The sequence below is a fragment of the Mesocricetus auratus genome, unplaced genomic scaffold (genome assembly GCF_017639785.1).
Source record: "Mesocricetus auratus isolate SY011 unplaced genomic scaffold, BCM_Maur_2.0 Super-Scaffold_100015, whole genome shotgun sequence".
Classification (NCBI taxonomy): domain Eukaryota; kingdom Metazoa; phylum Chordata; class Mammalia; order Rodentia; family Cricetidae; genus Mesocricetus; species Mesocricetus auratus.
In genome coordinates, this window is record NW_024429198.1 from 32389499 (window position 1) to 32407735 (window position 18237).

General features: G+C 36.3%; 1 protein-coding gene across 10 annotated transcripts in view; it reads left to right on the plus strand.

The window, feature by feature from the left end:
* Positions 1–18237, plus strand: part of Sntg1 (syntrophin gamma 1) — a 533425-nt gene that overhangs the window by 219147 nt on the left and 296041 nt on the right. For 9 of the 10 annotated variants that reach the window (XM_040757759.1, XM_040757755.1, XM_013124464.3 and 6 more), the window contains one exon: positions 13738–13790. In XM_040757759.1, the coding sequence (XP_040613693.1) occupies positions 13764–13790 (27 nt within the window). In that variant the 5' untranslated portion in view covers positions 13738–13763. Of the gene's footprint in view, positions 1–11180; positions 11200–13737; positions 13791–18237 lie in introns of those variants that run through there. The other variant, XM_040757760.1, reaches the window with a different exon arrangement.

An 18237-nucleotide genomic window follows, 5' to 3' on the forward strand; every position in this document is an offset into this window, starting at 1 on the left:
GAACTCATTCCCTATGGTGAGATACCATACTCAGTCTTAATTCATGGGAGAGGTGCCTTGCCCTGTTCAACTTCTTGTTCCAGATTGTGTTTAGTCCTCATGGGAACCCTCATCTGTGAGGAGGAATGGACTGGGATGGGCTAGGAAGGATGTGAGGGGGATTGGAAGGTAAAATTCATTCAAAAAATAAAAAAAATGAAAAGAAAAAAGACAATCAATAAAGAAAGAAGACAGAGAGCTTTTTACATGATTCTGCTTTGTTTCTGTTCTTCGTTCCCCCATATCTTTTTTCAGACTTCCTTTTTGCTGATTTCCTTTCACATAACTACAGCTCAAAGTTTACAGAACTGTTTTTATTCTTCTAAATGAAAGAAATAGCTAAGGGCTACCCTTGAAGCTCCTCTCACTGGAAGAAATTTACTCCTTACAGTCTGTTTGACAAGGATCTCTTGGATATAGGTAGTAGTGCTACAGCTGCCTACTTTTATGTTATATCTGTCTGTGGTGAAAAATTAAGTATAAATCTGGTTAATATTTATATCATCAGAGTGAGATTTTTATGAGACTGCAGGTAGGCTTATGTGGAGAAGGCATTGAGGTGTGTTAGCGCAAATGAAGGTCATGGACTGTTGAGCATCTTCATGATATAATTTTGATTCTATAAACATTTTGAACTAATATAATGTTATCAGCAGTCATAAATGCTGGGCATTTTCAGACTCAGAGAGTATTGTGTTTAGAGAGAGAGGTGTCATAAATTCTTTAGTTAGTGGTCAGTTTACTTTAAATCTTTTAGAAACAGCTCAGTCAGCAATTCCCAAAGCATAGTGACACTAATGGTGCTTTAAATCTCAAAATGTACTTTCTGTCCTGCTTGTGACTCAAGACCATAAAAAGGTAAATTGTGAATCTTTCCAGGCTGTAAAGGCAAATTATTTTCTGTAGCACTGCCCAGTTAGAAAACCTTTCCCTGTGCTGTTTCTGAAGCCATTTTTGTTTCTAGACCTTAGTTAACTGCTCCCTGACTCCTGCACAAATTCAGGTCCCAACATTTTTATATATGGAGGACAGTTAGTTGACTGAACTATGAGTCTTCAAGTTACATACCCATGTCAGAAAATTGAAGTTAAGAATTTGTGTAGAGAGTTAATCATTATCCTAGGTTATCAGACAGACCTAGCAGGAGAACTACATGTAGCAATTGGGTTGCTTTATACTTTTAAATCTGGCTAAACAAGTCATACAGCTCAGCTATATCTTTTTGTAAATTTCGATTGCTTCTCAGAGAATAGTTTATCCTAAAAAACATTAGCAAATCATCAGGTCTACTCTCTGTTTTGAAGCCTTTTAACAGCTAATAGTGCACAACTATCTCGGCAGCTGGGAAAATACACCGTTTTCCTAATCATCAACCTGAGCTCTGATCTAAAGCAGATACGAGGGGGAATACAGGGGCCTTGATTCTGCAGCATTTCTTTGTCTTCATTTTTATTCATCCAAACTCTGTAGAAGCTAACATTATTAATATCAATTAGACAATACAGATTAACGAGGGGTCTTTTCCTTCACAATTCACAAATAAATATGCCCAGTAGATTGAGGTATATTCATAAATAAACTATGATACAGGGAAAAATTGCAACAGCACATGTGAAGTTGCAGATAGAAGCAAAAGATATTCCAGAGTCTATAGCTTCATGGCCTTTCCTATGGAGATTTTTCACATCAGAGAATTTTCCTCCTGGTGTGCTGACACCTTGAATCTTAATTACCGCCTGCTGTTCCTAAGAAATGACCCTTGGCACACTAGACTCATTGTAATTTCACCAGAGGACAAGGCTCGGATTTTTGGCAGATTTATGCCCTAACTTCAAGGATGCAAATACCTTAACAGTAAGGTTAATGTGCTTTGTGCTTCTAATTCACTAGACCCAAGACTTATATCACCTGAGTAATGATGGAACAGTGTGGTGCCTTGTGTAATGGTAAGGTAATCTTCAGGTTTTTATTCCTTCTTGGGGTCAGTACTTCACTTAGGAAGCACTATTTTCCCAGGTACAAACTATTATTCCATATTCTGGGGAATCAACTTGAGCATCCTTTCAGTTTCTTATCATGTATAGCTCTGATATATATTCATGAGCTAGGGAAATAACAGAAAGAGTTCTGTTATTCTGTTCATGGGCCCACTAGACCACTGTGAATTGAGCTTGAGCTAAAATTCAGATTCTCAACTGACTTATATAGCCTCTGATATATATATATATATATATATATATATATATATATAATTCTCAGTTCAGAACCATTTAAGAGGACTATTTAGCTCCTTTTCTGTACTGCAATTCTCTTTGATAATAGGATATTTGTCACTGTGTTCAAAGTCAGAAGAAAACTAATAGTGTAAACATGTGACCAATTATGAGTGTCTACTTTCAGGAAGAGCTCTTGGGCTTGTTAATTGACTTATTTTCAGTTGAACTAGAGCTTTTCTTTATAAAGATGAAACAGTTCACCTGATGGTATAAGTTATCGGCCTGCCTCACATTGGGCCTCATAGAGGTAAATTGTTCTGATTATTCTTTTGATTCTACACAGGATCTGAAATCATCACTGTATTTTAGGGTTTTATCTCAGTATCAGCGTTTGTGCTGTAAAGAACAGAGTGAATAGAATCCCAACACGGGGTTGGGCTTCACATATAGATTCATTCCTCATAATCACACAGAAAGATGAGTTGTCCTGCTCTTTTTGAGATGAATGAGAGGTTTAATTGTAGCAAATCCCTCATAACAAACTAGCAGTTTCAAGGTGATTCTGGAACTTCTGTCACTTGATGTAGGTTCTCCAAGTAGGATGGTTAGGACATACTCTACACACCCTGAGATTAACTCAAATGTCTTCATTTAGTTAAATCATGCCAGTAAAATTGGCCTGATCCAAATTTGTATCTCAGTATCATCTACATCATTAATAACTATTTGCACAGATATTTTCTGGAATTTTGCCTGTATACATTTAAAAGAACAATGCTATCCTTTTGGAATAGGTATACCTGGGCATGGGCTTCATCATGCATTTTTTTCTTGGGACCTGTTGCAATTTAATTCTGCCTTCAGGCACAGAAGCAAAGACAAATGATATAAATGGATACTGACAACAAGAAGCATTGTCTTTTGGGACAGCTGTTTCATTGGAGATGGTAAATATGCTGACAAGGGAGACTCAGAATGCACAGTCTTACTATACTTGGTTTTATTTCAGTTGTTACATATATTACCAACCCAATATTTAATATTATTTGTTTCTGAACAATGTCTTTTTTAACAGAAAATACACTAGGATTTTAAAAATTCAATTCGAGGTGTAAGTCAGCAATTGGATGGATCAGACCCTCACTTCACTACATGGAAATCTTAGTCTTGTGTCTATTGAGATAACAGTTTGTTTTAGAACAGGTATTGGAATGCCCAGATCATTTACCAGTGTTTAATCTGGAAAATTAACATCTGTTGTTTACTTTTGTTCTTCTTTATGTTTCTCTCTATTTACACAGTTTATATTTTATTACATTTGCTTTAAATGTCTCAATTAATCTAATACATCAACACAGAGAAAGCACCTTTGAAGGTTATTTTATTAATAATATACTTTAATGACTACAATGCATCTCTATCATCTCTCCATGCTATGGCATATCAGTGTTGTAATTATTCTTGAAATAGTGTTTCAAATCTACCTTTAAATATAATTAGATTAAAAGATTGGGCATGGGGGAGAAAGTACTTGGAGAGGTGCCTGGAAATGGAGGTCATTTTGGGGGCTTTGTGGAAATCTAGCAATGTGGAAACTCCCTGGAATCTTCAAGAGTGATTCTAGGAAAGACTAATACTGGAGCAGGAAATGGTCTTCGTCTATAACCTGGAAAGGAGTCCAGCAGTGGTACTGTGACAACAACTCACACATAAAACCTTTGACCTACAATTTCTCCTACCTCCAAGAAGTGATGGGGCTAGCACAGACAGTGAGATCAAGAATTAATAAATGGGACCTCCTGAACCTGAGAAGCTTCTGTAAGGCAAAGGACACAGTCAGCAAGACAAAAAGGCAGCCCACAGAATGGGAAAAAAATTTCACTAACCCCACATCTGACAGAGGGCTGATCTCCAAAATTTACAAAGAATTCAAGAAACAAGTCTCCAAAACACCAAAGGATCCAATTAAAAAGTGGGCTGCAGAACCAAATAGAGAATTTTCAATTGAGGAGTCTAAAATTGCTGAGAGGCACTTGAGAAAGTCCTCAACATCCTTAGCCATCTGGGAAATGCAAATCAAAACAACTCTGAGATACCATCTCACTCCTGTCAGAATGGCTAAAATCAAAAACACCAACGACAATTTATGCTGGAGAGGATGTGGTGAAAGGGGAACACTCCTCCATTGCTGGTGGGAGTGCCAACTTGTTCAGCCACTTTGGAAATCAGAATGGAGATTCCTCAGAAAAATGGGAATAAACCTACCACAAGACCCATCAACTCCACTCTTAGGCATATATCCAAAAGATGCCCATTCATACAACAAGGATGTCTGTTCCACTATGTTCATAGCAGCATAATTTGTAAAAGCCAGAACTTGGAAGCAACCTAGATGCTCCTCAACCGAAGAGTGGATAGAGAAAATGTGGTTCATTTACACATTGGAGTGCTATTCAGCAGAAAAAAACAATGGAATCCTGAGATTTGCAGGCAAATGAATGGCACTAGAAGAAACCATCCTGAGTGAGGTAACACAGTCACAAAAAGAGAAACATAGCATGTACTCTCTCATATATGGATTTTAGACATAGATTTGGGGAGTGCCAGCCTACAATCCCATGGCCAGAGAGTCTGGGAAACAGAACCTTCATTCAGTGGCTAATGGAAGAAGAGGCAGACTCCCACTGAGCTGAACTCAAGAAAGCCAGTGACAGAGAGGGAGGACTGATGACCAAAGGGATTAAGACTGGATTGGTTTAACCCCCAGAAACTGCTGACCAGACAAGGGTTAGCTCTTCAATCCCAGGCTGATTGGGACTGATCAAGACCCCCTGAATGTGGGTGTCAATGAGGAGGCCTAGGTAATCTATTGAACTTTGGGCAGTAGACTAGTATTCATCCTGAGTATACAAATGGACTTTGAACTCCCATTCAACAATGAGAGATGCACTCTCACCCTGAACTCTTGGGGGAGGGTCTAGGCCCTGCCCTGGATGAAATGACAGACTATGGACACCCCCATGGAGGGCCTCACCCTCCCTGGGGAAATGAGGAGATATTGGGGGGCGGGGGAGGGCACGGGAGGAGGGGAGGGAAACGGAGAGGGACCTGGAATTGATATGTGAAGCAACCTTGTTTTTTATTTAAATTTAAAAATAATAATAATAATAATAATAATAATAAAAGAAGTGCTGGGGCATAATATGTGGTATTGGCCAATCAATGCTGGGTCCAACTTGAGCCCCATGTGATAAGAGGGAGCCCACATATGACACTATGAGGATTGAAAAGAACCAGAGTTTTGATATATCTGGAACTCAGGATAGAATTAAAGATGGCTGGGAAAAAATTCAAAGAAATTGCTCTTTTCTACATTGTGACAGGACAACAATATGAATATTTTTTCGATATATGGGATTATACAGTTTGCTATGTTAATGACAGGTTCTCACTGTTGAATAAGAACTCAGAAATCAAGGAGAGATGAATAAACAGCCCTGAAGTGAAAATGGGGCTAAGAATGGCAGTTCATTATACTAGAGCTACAAATGGTTATGCATATACATGTCCATACATTACCAGATGTGTAGGCTTAAATGATTAAAAAAATGGGAAAGACCAGATATACATACTCTACAAAATAACTCCAAAGACCTAAGCACATCAACCTTGCAAGGATGTTTCTCCAAGAAGTAGAAGACAGAGAATTAGAAAAGAAAAACTTCTAGAGAAGAAATCCATACACACTATACATGCTACTTGGTTAGGTGATTTGTGATGTCTCTGACTAGAAAGGATGAAAATAGTATAGCACTATGTGCTCTTTTCCCCAGTAATCAAACATAAATTTAATTATGGAAACATTCAGTAAAACTTTCACTGGGATTGCTCTGGTAAATTCATGGGTAATTCTCAGCATTGTCATGTTCTTTTAGAACAATGAAAGTGTGAGAAAAGATTTGGCCAAGAGAAGATTGAGAAGATAGGAGAAAGAAATGTAGTTTAATATTCTGGATGGAACTTAGGAGCAAAGGAAAGTAAAGAAGTACTAATACCATATTAGGTAGCAGTGCGTCAGCATTTCAGAAAATATAATAAATATGCCATGCTTATGAAGATGTTAATATCATAGCTTAAAGAATTTATCTAAGTATAGAAAATCTACTAATTTCAAATTTCCCTACAAATACAAAACTGTTTAACTCCACAGTCATTAAAGTTTATGTAATAAAATACAAGGAAATATTTTAAATGTTTCAATGCATTTTAGTCATTTTAAACTTTATAATCACTAAAAGTAGTTTAATGAAAATATAGCATCATTACATAATAATTAAAAGGTTGGTGATCTCACACTAATCTTCTGAGTAAAAATAACTTTAATTAACACCTAGTGTTTGGATGAAATATGGTGGAAGACTTGAATTTTATAAAGCAAGATATACATTCCTGCCAAGGAAGCATGTAGGCTAACTGCAAATCATCTCTCCCTCCATTCCTCCGTTGCCAAGCCCCCAGTCTCATTTCAGCTCTGCAACAGATCACCTTCACCAGCTTCCTCCTGTCTCTTGTTCAAAGATCCATCCAAAGATCTTTGGTTCCTAAGCACCATTCCCTGGTTCCTTGCTTTGTCCCTCCTCCCACTGTTGTAAGCACTACTTATTAAAACTCAGGCCACTCCAGTCAGGGAAGTGACTAAGCTAATTGGAAATATTCATCTCTCCTTATTCTTCCCTAAGTTAAACATCCAATCTCATTCTAGCTCTGCAGCAGAACATCTATTGCAGTCCTCTTTCCCTTTCTGCACCCATCTTTACTGGAACACACAGATCTTCACCTCCAAGCTTCCCTTCCTTTCTCTCACTCATGGCACTGTCCTTAGAAGGCACTCCCTGGGAAACCACAGGCCACTCTGACCAGCGAAGCAAGCAGGATTATAGCAGATCCTTACTTCTCCCTCTGTTTCTCTAGGTCCAATACTCCAAATTTTAATTCCCAGATCTGCGCAGACTAACTAGTGTAATACCCTGCTTTCCTCCCTCCTATGAATCAATTCCACTGCCCCAAGCCCATCCCCATCCTTCCATCTCAGGACACAATACCCAGAAACATTTTATCTGCGGCATCCCAGTGCCCACAAAAATCATGTCCCAAGAAGCAACACATACTACCAAACTTTTCTAAGAACTGAAGAAGAGATAGAAACCAAGAACGAAACAAAAAGAGAAACAAAACAAACAAACAAAACCCATTTAAAAAACAAACAAAAAACCATGAATCCAACAATGACAAGACCATATATCAGCACATAGAATTACAATCATTACAAATCATGGTGCATAAACACCACAGTAAAATGCATTCAGTAACAACCAGGATATGTTACTCCACTAGAATTCAGGAACCCTATAATATCAGGCCTTGAATATTCCAAAATAACTGAAGCATAATTAAAAGACCTCAAAGCAACCTTTATGCATCACCTCAACATAATGAGATGGAAAAGTCACTCCAAGCAAATGAACCTAAGAAACAAGCTAGTGTGTCATTTTAATATCTGACAAAGCAGACTTTAAACCAGAATTAATCAAATGATATAAGCAAGAATACTACATATTCATCCAAGAAAAAAGCAACCAAAATGGTATTGTAATTCTTATGGGTCGATTTCCCAAATAAAGAGCAGCAACGTTTATAATACATATTTTAACATCTTAATCTACATACTGCCTCACACACTGATAGTGGGAGACTTCAATGTCCTGCTCTTAACAAAAGAGAGGTCATTCAGACAAAAACTAACAAAGAAATGCCAGAGATAAGGTTTGAAATCAAATGGTTCCAAGAGATACTTACAGGACATTTCACCCAAAACACTGGCTCATGGTATCTTCTCCAAAATTGGCCACATACCCAGACATACAAGAAAATTGAAATATTACCATGTAACCTATCTGATCAACACAGATGAAAGCTGGATATTAACAAAAGAAATCTCACAAACTCATGAAAAATGAAGAACTCCCTACTAAATGAAAAATGCATCAAGATAGAAAGTATTTTCTAGAACTGAGTGAAAATGAATACATAACATACCCAAACTTACAGGAAAAAAGAAAGCTGTTCTAGGAAGAAGTTCATAGCATTAATTACCTACATCATTAAAAAAGGAGTTATTTCATACTAGCAACTTAATAGCACACCTGAAAGTTCTAGAAAAAAAGAAGAAATAATGCACAAAAGGTGTAGATGCCAAAAAATAACCAAACTCAGAGCAGAGAACAATTAAATACAAACAAAACAATACAAAGAAATAATGAAATAAATAGTTGGTTCTTTGTGAAAATAAAACAACTGTCAAATCCTTAGTCAAATTAACTAAGACATAAATGCAAAGGATCCTTGTTGACAAAATTAGAGTACAAAATGTGAAGCTAATTACAGATACTGAGGAAATCCAAAGAATCACTAGGTCATACTTCAAAAACCTGTACTCCACCAAATAGGAATATCTAAGAGAAATGGACAATCTTCCTGATGTGTTCTACTTACCAAACTTAAATCAACATTAGATAGGCAATTTAAACAGATCTATATTCAGTAGCGAAATAGAAGCTGTAATTATAAATCTGCCAAGAAAAATAAAAAATCTCAGAACCAGATGTCTGGTCCTAACAGATATTCAAAGAAGAGTTATACCAATGCTTATGAAATGATTTCACAATATAGAAACAGAAGGAACATTTGCCCAATTCATGTTATGAAGTTAGTCACTCTAACACCCAAACCACATAAAGATACAATGAACAAATAGAATTACTGACTAGTTTCCTTTATGAACATGTAAAGATATTCAAGAATATTTGCAAACCAAATGTAAGAACACATCAAAAATATCATCAGCATAATTGAGTAGCCTTATCCCAGAGATACAAAGATGAAGGTTCATGATACATATGTCAGTAAATGAAATTCACTGTATAAACATCTGAAAGACAATATCCATATGATTATTTCATCAGATGCAGAGGAGGCTTTAGAAAAAATCCAAAACTGTCATGTTAAAAGTCCTCTAGAGATTAGGGATACACGGGATATACCTAAACACAATAAAGTCAGTGTATATCAATCCCACAGACAATATCAATTGAAATGGAGAGAATCTCAAAGAAATTTCACTAAAATCAAGACAGGGTTGTACATTTTCTTCATATGTATTCACTATAATAATTGAAGTCTTATCTAGGGCAATAAGACAACTGAAGGAGATAAAGAAATACAAACTGAAAACTAAGAAATCAGAGTTTCCTTATTTGAAAATGATATGATGGTATACATTAAATGACCCTGAAAATTACACTGGGAAACTTCTACAGCTGATAGAAACTTTCCTCAAAGTAGCTGATGAAAAACTAACCTCCAAAAACCAGTAGTCTTCCCATATATAAATAATAACTGTCTGAGGAAGAAATCAGGGAAACAGTACATTTCATAATAGCCTCAAACAATATAGAATGTCTGTGGGAAAATCTAACCAAGCAAAAAAAAGACACATATGATAAAATCTTCAAGAGACAGAAGAAAAAATGAAGATGTCAGAAGTTTGAAACATCCCACTCTCCATATCAGTGGCAGTATCATAGAAAACATGGATATCCTACTAAAGTGTATATACAGCTTAAAAGCAATAAGCATAAAAAAATCACAATAGAGTTCTTCACAAATCTTGAAGTGACAATTCTCAGCTTCACATTGATCCATGAAAAAACCCAGGACAGGTAAAACAATCACAAATGAGAGAAAAAGTTTTGGAGTTATTCCTAACCCATTTTTAAAGTTGTACTACAAAGTTATAGTAAGAAAAGCACCACAGTACAGGAACAAAAACAGGCATGTGGAATTGAATTGAAGACCCAGACATCAGTCCAGACACATATGAACATCTGCTTTTTGATAAAGAAGTCAGGAATAGACACTGAAAAAAGGAAAAAACCATGAACAAATGGTGGCTCTCAAGCTGCATGTATACATTTAGAAGAATGCAAAGATATCCACATTTTTCAGCCTGTGCAATGGAAATGGAAATCAACATAAAACCTGATACATTAAACATGATGAAAGAGAAAGACAGGAACAGAATTGAAGAGATCACTGTAAGCTTAAGCAGTAAGATCAACTATTAATTAATGACACCTCATGAAATTGAAAAGCTTCTGTAAGGCAAACTGTACTATCATTAAGAAAAAGTAGTAGCCTACAGAATTAGAAAATATTTTTAGCAATTCCACATCCCATAGAGGACTAATATCTGAAATATATAAAGAACTCAAGAAACTAGATAACATGTAAACAAATAACCCAGATTATATGTGGAGCACAGCTCTAAACACAGCTATCAAAGGAAGAACCTCAAATAGCTAAGACATACTTAAAGGTATGTTCAAACATCCATGTTATCAGAAACCTGCATATGAAATTTACTTGGGTTATTGATCTTATACCCATGAGAATGTTAAAGATCAAACGAACAAATAACAGTTCATGCTGAGTAGGATGTGGAATAAGAGGAACCATCTTACGTTGTTAGTGGGAGTACAAACACCTACAGCCACTATGGAAACCAGTGTGGTACTTCCTCAGAAAGAACTGACTTGATCTGCCTCAGTATCCTGATATAGTACTGTTAAGCATACACACAAAGGATGTTTCATCCTATCTCAGAGATACTTGCTCAAATATGTTCATTTCTGTTCTATTCACAATAACAAGATTTTGTTGACAATATAGATGTCCCTTAACTGAAGAGTGGATAAAGAAAATCTGGTACACTTAGACAGTAGAATATTATTTGGGCATTAAAAATGATATTAAATTTTCAGGCAGATCAATGGAACAAGGAAAAAACATTTGGAGTGAGGAATCACAAACCCAAAGATAAATACAGGTATGCATTTGCTATCAATGACAACCAAGTGGTAATCCATAGAACCACAGAGGACAGGTATAGAGTAAGGGACTAAGATTTTCAGATATATTACATTCAGAAAGGGAAATAAAAATAACAGATATGAGTGGAATGAGAAGCTGGAATAGGAGGATAAAATGTGAGTTTAGGGCATGTTTTGCAAAAAAAACACAGAGAGAGAGAGAGAGAGAGAGAGAGAGAGAGAGAGAGAGAGCTAAATTAGTATCCCTTTGTTGGGTAGTATAGGAATTTAACACTATGTGTGTATGTATGTATATATTTGCCAAATAATGGGGTAAACGCAGTTCCAATTGGTCATCTCTTGTACCAGGACTAATTGAGAAAATGCCTAAAGGGCCCCATGGGAATTCTCAATCAACCTGGGCTATTGCTAATAATATAGTTTTTCTCCAGAAACTTACAAGGCTCCATTGCTGAATAGAACACTTGCATTGAACATGGATAAATCAAGTTGGTGCCTATATAGATTCTTCACCCCTGTGTTTCAGCATCTTTGGTACTGTACACACTACTAATAGAGAAATGTAAACAGCAAGCCATTCTCAAAATCTTCATCTACAATTGTGTCTTTACTGAAAGATATGCTAGGTTTATTGTGTCATAGAATTTGTGGGAGTAATTTACCAATAACTGATTATACCCAAGGCCCACTCCATGAGATGGAAGCCATGTTCAACATTGCTTGGGCAATCAAAAACCAGAGACTAGATAGCCCAGAGACCTAGGGCAATACCTAATAATATTTGTCTAAAAAATGGTAGTGATTAAATGACTGCTATACTCACAGATTAGTGCTTTGTTCTCCTATGATCAGAGAAATTACCTTCTGCAGCTGATGGGTAGAAATATAGAGACCTATAGCCAGACAGTATCCAGAGACTGAAAGACACTGGAAAACTCAGCCATAAATCTGATGTCTCCATTAAATCCTTAACCCTAGAGTTCGGGAAACTCCACAGAGGAGGAAGTGGAGAGATTATATGAGCCAGAGGGGAAGGATATGCTTGGCTTCCTGAAGTTTAATGTATATTGTAAACAGAATGCTAAGATAAAAGTTTTTATTTATTAATTATGAGTATTCATACATATGTTTGTACAGTTTCACTTCTATATATGTGTGTATGTTGGCTAGAGGTCAGTACCAAGTTACTTTCTCAATTACTCTCTAGCTTATTTCTTGAGACAAGCTCGCAATCTGAATTTAGAGCTAATTGATTTGGCTTAGCTTGCTAGTGCAGCCCAGGGATCTATTTTCCCTGCCTCCATGTTCCCATTGTTGGATAGAAATACTGTTTTCTTCTCCTTTTTCTTATACGTGTGTAATGAGTTGAACTCGGGTCTATATGCTTCTCCTTCTGTTTTTATAAGCCATGCAAGTTTTCTTTTCCAGAAAGGAAAGCTTTTTTATCATAAGGCTGTTTTTTAATGGCTAATGATTTTTTGTTGTTTAAGTATATGGCAACCAGTCATCATGTGTATTTTAGTAAAATAAAATTAGGTTGACAATCCAACCCACAAAAATATTTTGCATATATTATATGTTATGTAAAATAAATAGCTTTTTTTCTTCTGGAAATGGCTAGTTTTGCTTGTGTGGGAGCCGGACAATCACTGACAGTGAAGGCTCTTCCCATCCAGCTTTTCTGCACTTACTTAATTAAGCATTCCTTGATCTCCATACAAGAAACTATGACACAGGAAGAAGAGCCTTACTTTTTCAAAGGTAGTAAGTTGTGTGTAGGAGAGAGTGTTTTATTTCAAAGACTACACATTTTTCTCTGAAGTTTTGTTTGTGCAACCATTAAACTTAGCTGGACACTGTTTTGTTTTATAGTATAGAGATGGTTTTTGGGGCAATGCTTGGCTTCCTGAAGTTTAATATATATTGTAAACTGAATGCTAAAATAAAAGTTTTAAAACATTATATGCATTTAAATATGTCTTCATCACTTAGTTATATAGTCACCTCTAGGTTAAAGTTTGTTGAATATGTTTATTTCTAATTATCTTATGCAAACTGATGATTAACTTGCTTTATTGTGCAGCAAGTTTTCTGAATAAAATTTAAGTTTCAGAGAGAATTATTCATGCATGCAGCATTTAAATTACAAAGAGTAAGATTGATCAGCTTCCATTCCAAAGATAAGAAGATGAAAGAAAATATTTAATTACACTTTTTGAACTTCTCCCTCTCAAAAACTGAGGTTTCAAAACAAGTGGTACAATTGAGGAAGAACCCGAGGCAAGAGTTTAGTAACACAGCCATGCATCCTGTAAGAAGGCAAGTGGAAAGGATTGGGATATTCTCCATTACACTAGATGACTGGAAGTTTTCATAACTAACCAAGGTTGAGATGAGCATTTAATGTCTTCTTTTCCCTAATGTTTCGTTGCTTATAGCTGGTAATTTTCCCCAGCGGTATTTTGGTTGCTACTGCTATGTTCTGTGTTGAGATCTATGCTCCATGTAATGAATCACTCTTTCTGTCTTTATAGACCACAACTTCATAGTGCCACAGCACATGGATTTCAGAAGTACCTGTGAGGAGGTAAGTCAAAAGATTTTCTGCTTATTATTGTTTGTAACCAGGAAACATCTGGCCAGACTCTATGAACATGATGCATCACTTTTCCTAGAGAATGAGTAAAGGATTCATTACCACAAACATAAGTTATATTCCTTAAATATAGAAAACCAAAGTTGCACCTGGGCAGTTGTGGAACATGCCTTTTACACCTTTAATCCCAGCACTTGGGTGGCAGAGGCAGGCAGATCTCTGGGAGTTCAATGTCAGCCTGGTCTACATCTTGAGTTTCAGGACAGCTACATGGAAAAATCCTTTTCCAAAACACCCAAAACCAAAACTAAAAAAAAAAAAAAGAGAGAGAGAGAGAGAGAGAGAGAGTGGGGGGAGCGAGGGAGGGAAGGAGGAAGGAAGAAAGGAAAGGAAAATAAAGGAAAGGAAGGAAGAAAGAAAGAATGAATGAATAAATGAAAGACAAGGTCAATTGGGAAATCTTGGATCTCAGACATGGCACTATAATATCCCGGCTCTTCTCCATAAGGCACGCACTGCACAATGGGGCAGAGGAAAGATATTCAAAGATTCTGTTGGCACATAATCAGTACCACCTTGAAAGATATTTGTGCTTCCTACCATCACTAATACACTCGGATTTTGTAATCTTAATCCTAAATTTTTCAAGCAATTGGAATTGTGTGCAGCACTGCCCTTAAACTTTGGTATAAGTAAATGATGCATTCTCTTTTCAGAGTATGAGAGTCTCAGTCCATAATGAATACATTTGGGCCTTAAGGAATATAACATTATATCTTAGGAAAAAAGACTAGTTTTTTCTCTATGATTCATTCAAAGAATTATTTTTTTTAATTTCAGGCAAAATGCAAGCATTGATAGGTTAAAAATATTTTGCATTTGCCTAGAAATTTAAACTATTTTATTCTGTAAAGAGAGACCCCCTGAAATCAAGAAGAGTTATAACTCAGTGTCTGTGTTAGTGTTAAAAACAAACATAAGGGTAAATTATATACTTCTTATTTTCTTTATATTTGAAATGGTATATAGTTTAATTTCTTTCATGAATCTGTGGAAAGCAATTCCTTATTCTACAAAGAAATTGCAAATGTACCTGGCAAGAAAACTTTAACAAGTGGTAAAAGCAAAATATAAATGTGAAGTCTTTCTGAAAATGATTAAATTGACTTTACTATAAAATCTTTGTTTTTCTATTTTCAAAAAAATATAAACAGGATCTCATTTTATACAAATATATGCCATCTGACATGAGCAATTAATTACAAACATTTGCATAAATGCTTTACAAACAAGTTTAATTCGACTCAGAGTAAGCTATAATGCCAACATATAGTTTATTCATGTTTTGAACTTAACACCTCAAGGTCATAAATTTTACTTCTTGAAAGAATATTGTAAAAAATGCATGTATATCATTCTAAAATTTTTCTTTTTTATTTACATTAGAAAGAAGCTTGTTTTACAGGTCAGTCCCAGTTTCCCTCTCTCCACTTTCCTCCCTTGCTCCCCACCAACCCCCTATCTCACTCCATTTCTGTTACTCAGGAAGGTGAGGTCATCCATCGGGGTTCTTTAAAAGTCTGTCATATCTCTTGAAGCAGGGCTTAGGACCTCCCCACTGTGTCTAGGCTGAGAAAATATCCCTCTATTTGGAATGTGATCCCAACTCCATTTGTATACTAGGAATAAATACTGATACACTACCAGAGGTCCCATAGATTGCCCCCAGGCTGCCTAACTGACAACCACATTCAGGGAGTCTGGGCCAGTTTGGAGGTCTGGTTAATTTATGGGGCCTCTGGTACTAGATCAGTATTTATCCCTAATATATGAATGGAGTTTGGGATCCCATTCCACATAGAGTCTCTCAGTCTAGACACAGTGGGGACGTCCTGCTTCAAGTGATATGACAGACTTTGAAGATTCCCCATGGAAGGCCTCATCCTCCCTGTGGATCAGAAAGGGAATGGGGTGGGGAGCAGGGGAGGAAGGGAGGGAGGGGGAACTGGGATTGGCATGTAAAACAAGCTTGTTTCTAATTTAAATAAAAATTTCAACTCCAGAAAAAAAGACATTTCTATTTTAATTATTAGTTAATGAACATCATCTAGGCTGGCTTCATTCCCTGGTAGTTGTGAATAAAGCAACAATGAACAAAAATGAGGAAGTATTTATGTTATAGGACGTAGTCATTGTTTTATATATACTCAAGATTTCTGTAGGCTGTTAATATTGTGTATGTGTCATTAGGTTAATAACAAACCTTTGTAGTGATTTTCATAGGTCCAGTGTGGCTGGATTTGTGTTGAGGTATTTGATCCATTTAGACTTAAGTTTTCTGCATGGCAATAGGCGTGGATCTATCTGTAGTCTTCTACATGCCAATATCTAGTTATGCCAGCACCATTTGTTGAAGATGCTATCTTTTTTCCATTGTATAATTTTAGCTTTTTTGTCGAAAATAAGGTGCTCATAGGTTTGTGGATTAATCTCAGGGTTTTCATTTCTATTCCATTGGTCCACCTGTCTATTTTTGTGCCAATACCAAGCTGTTTTCAGGAATATAGCTCTATAATAGAGCTTGAAGTCAGGGATGGTGATGCCTCCAGACGTTGCTTTTTTGAGCAGGGTTGTCTTGGCTATCCTGGGTTTTTGTTTTTCCATATAAAGTTGAGAACTGTGCTTTCAAGGTCTGTGAAGAATTGTGCTGGGATACTGATGGGGATTGCATTGAGTCTGTAGATTGCTTTTGGCAGGATTGCCATTTTTCTACATTGATCCTACCTATCCAAGAGCATGGGAGATCTTTCCATTTCCTCATGTCTTCTTTAATTTCTTTCTTTGAAAACTCAAAATTCTTGCAATACAGGTCTTTCACTTATTTGGTTAACATTACCCCAAGGTATTTTATGTTGTTTGTGTCAATTGTAAAGGGTGGTGTTTCACTGATTTCTTTCTCGGCCCTTTTATTGTCTGTATATAGTAAGGCTACTGATTTTCTTGAGTTGATCTTGTATCCTGCCACATTGCTGAAGGTGTTTATCAGCTGTAAGAGTTCCCTGGTAGAGTTTTTTGGGTCACTTAAGTAAACTATCATATCATCTGCAAATAGTGAAAGTTTTACCTCTTCCTTTCCAATTTGTATCCCCTTGATCTCCTTTTGTTGTCTTATTACTCTAACTAGAACTTCCAGTACAATATTGAAGAGATATGGGAAGATGGGACAGCCTTGCCTTATTCCTGATCTTAGTGGAATTGCCTTGAGTTTCTCTCTATTCAGTTTGATGTTTGCTGTTGGTTTGCTGTTTATAGTTTTTATGATGTTTAGGTATGTACCTGTTATCCCAGATCTCTCCAAGACCTTTATCATGAAGGGGTGTTGGATTTTATCAAAGGCTTTTTCAGCATCTAGTGAGATGATCATGTGATTTTTGTTTTTCAGTTTCTTTATATGGTGGATTACATTGATGGATTTTTGTATGTTGAACCATCCCTGTATCCCTGGAATGAAGCCTACTTGATCATGGTAGATGAGTTTTCTGATGTGTTCTTGGATCCAATTTGCCCATATTTTATTGAGTATTTTTACATCAATATTCATGAGGGATATTAGTCTGAAGTTCTATTTCTTAGTTGTGTCTTTGTATGACTTGGGTATCAATGCTATTGAAGCCTTGTAAAAAGAGTTTGGCAAAGACCCTTCTGCTACTATTGCATGGAATCCTTTGAGGAGAATTGGTATAACCTGTTCTTTGAATTTCTGGTAAAATTCTACACTGAAGCCATCTGGGCCTGGGCTTCTTTTGGTTGGGAGACTTTTGATGACTTCTTCTATTTCCTTAGGTGTTATAGGACTATTTAAATTGCTTATGTGTTCTTGATTTAATTTTGGTGATATTAATCCAGAAAGTTGTCCATTTCCTTTAACTTTTCAAATTTTGTGGAGTACAGCTTTTCAAAATATGACCTGATGATTCCCTGGATTTCCTCATTGTCCGTTGTTATGCATCCCTTTTCATTTCTGATTTTGTTGATTTGCATGTTCATATTCTGCCATTTAGTAAGGTTAGATAAAGGTTTTTCTATCTTGTTGATTTTCTCAAAGAACCAACTCTTTGTTACATTGATTCTTTGTATTGTTTTCCTAGTTTCTACTTTGTTGATTTCAGCCCTCAGTTTAATTATTTCTTGGCATCTACTCCTTTGGGGTGAGTTTGCTTCCTTTTGTTCTAGAGATAGTATCCTTTGCCTTACAGAAGCTTTTCAGTTTCATAATGTCCCATTTATATAAGTTGATCGTAATGCCTGAGTTTACAAAGTTCTGCTCAGAATGTATTCCCCTCTGCCAATACATTCAAATCTATTCCTTGTATTCTTTCAGGTTCAATGTATCTGGTTTCAGGTTTAGGTCCATCTGGACTTGACTTTAGTGCAGGAT